The 1,187-nt window shown below is 66.6% G+C and overlaps 1 protein-coding gene across 1 annotated transcript; it reads right to left on the bottom strand.

Moving 5' to 3' along the window:
- Positions 1 to 39: 39 nt before the first annotated feature.
- Positions 40 to 875, bottom strand: EMIHUDRAFT_125355 (alpha-ketoglutarate dehydrogenase; the record flags this gene model as incomplete). Its single annotated transcript, XM_005756988.1, has 1 exon — positions 40 to 875. A coding segment is annotated over one exon (836 nt), but the record flags the coding sequence as incomplete, so codon positions are not given.
- Between the last annotated feature and the right edge of the window lie 312 nt (positions 876 to 1,187).

Genomic DNA, 1,187 nt, shown 5'->3' with positions numbered 1-1,187 from the left:
TCTTTGTCAAGGTCAGCCTCGGTGAAGCCGTAGCTCGACAGCTCGAGCTCGGGCGGCATCGAGCCGTCGAGGTCGGCGTCGTACATGCCGAGCGGATCCAGGTCGCAGATGTTGTGCCCGCGGCTCTGGAAGGCCTGCACCAGCTGCATCACCTTGACGTGGTCCTGCGCTGCAGCAGCGTCCGCGGGAGCGACGGCCGCAGACGTTAGGGTTGCGCCGGCGTTGATGGTGGGAGGAGGCGTGAAGATGGCGCCCGCAGGGACGCCCTTGTCCATCGCCGCAAACACGGACCGCCACGACACGTGCACCGACTCCGGGGACGCCTTGTATGCGGCGTACATCTCCTCGACGTAGTTGGAGGAGGTGCCCGAGAGGAAGGATTCGAAGGGGTGCGGCGCGGTCTTGGTCGACAGCGGTCGCCTCGCAGTGCCGCGACGCGCCGCCGCGGCGCCGCGCCGGCCCGCACTACGGAGCGCCGCTCTCTGCATTCCCCTTGGGCGGCCCGTTCGTCCCCTCTCGGCGTCGGCGAAAAGCAGAAACGCGAGATTCGCGGCATCCGCGCCGTCAAGCTCGGGCGGATACCTGCCGAGGGCCACCTTCCCGTGCCCCCAGCACAAGTTGTGAAACAGGTCCACCTCCGCCTTGCCTGTGGTCTTGGCCTGCAGCTTCACCGCCCGGATGTGCGCGTCGTAGAGGGCGCCGTCGGACTCGGAGCACTGGGTGCGCGCGGTGACCCATGTGCTCCCGTCCCTCTCAGGATACCAGCTCTGCCGCCAGACCGCCTTGAAGCGCTCGTGGAGCGACACCGCCAGCAGGCAAGCAAGGCCCACAAGCGCCTCGGCGCCTGGCGGGTGGAGCGGCCGGAGCGTGAGCATCTTCATGCTTGACGAGCCGGCCATCGCCTGCTCGACGAGTCGGCCGAGAGAGTGGAACGGTCGTTTCGGCTTCCCGCACGGGGAAGTTCTTTCTTTTTTTCGGGTACAACACACGGGGGTCACAGTGCAGAGCGCGCCTTTCTTCTCCCGCGAGGTAGGTAGGTAGAAAGGTGAAGAACAGCCAGGCTCGGACTGGACACCAACGCGGTATGGGATCGCCTCCCCGAGGATTCCGACGACGACCATCTTGGCCTCACCGAGGAGTCGGCGCCGAGACTCGATACGGGATTCGAGCCCTCCCCCCACACAGTT

This window comes from Emiliania huxleyi, assembly GCF_000372725.1.
Source record: "Emiliania huxleyi CCMP1516 unplaced genomic scaffold EMIHUscaffold_9326, whole genome shotgun sequence".
Taxonomy (NCBI): Eukaryota; Haptophyta; order Isochrysidales; family Noelaerhabdaceae; genus Emiliania; species Emiliania huxleyi.
This window is presented reverse-complemented; position numbering and strand designations above follow the sequence as displayed.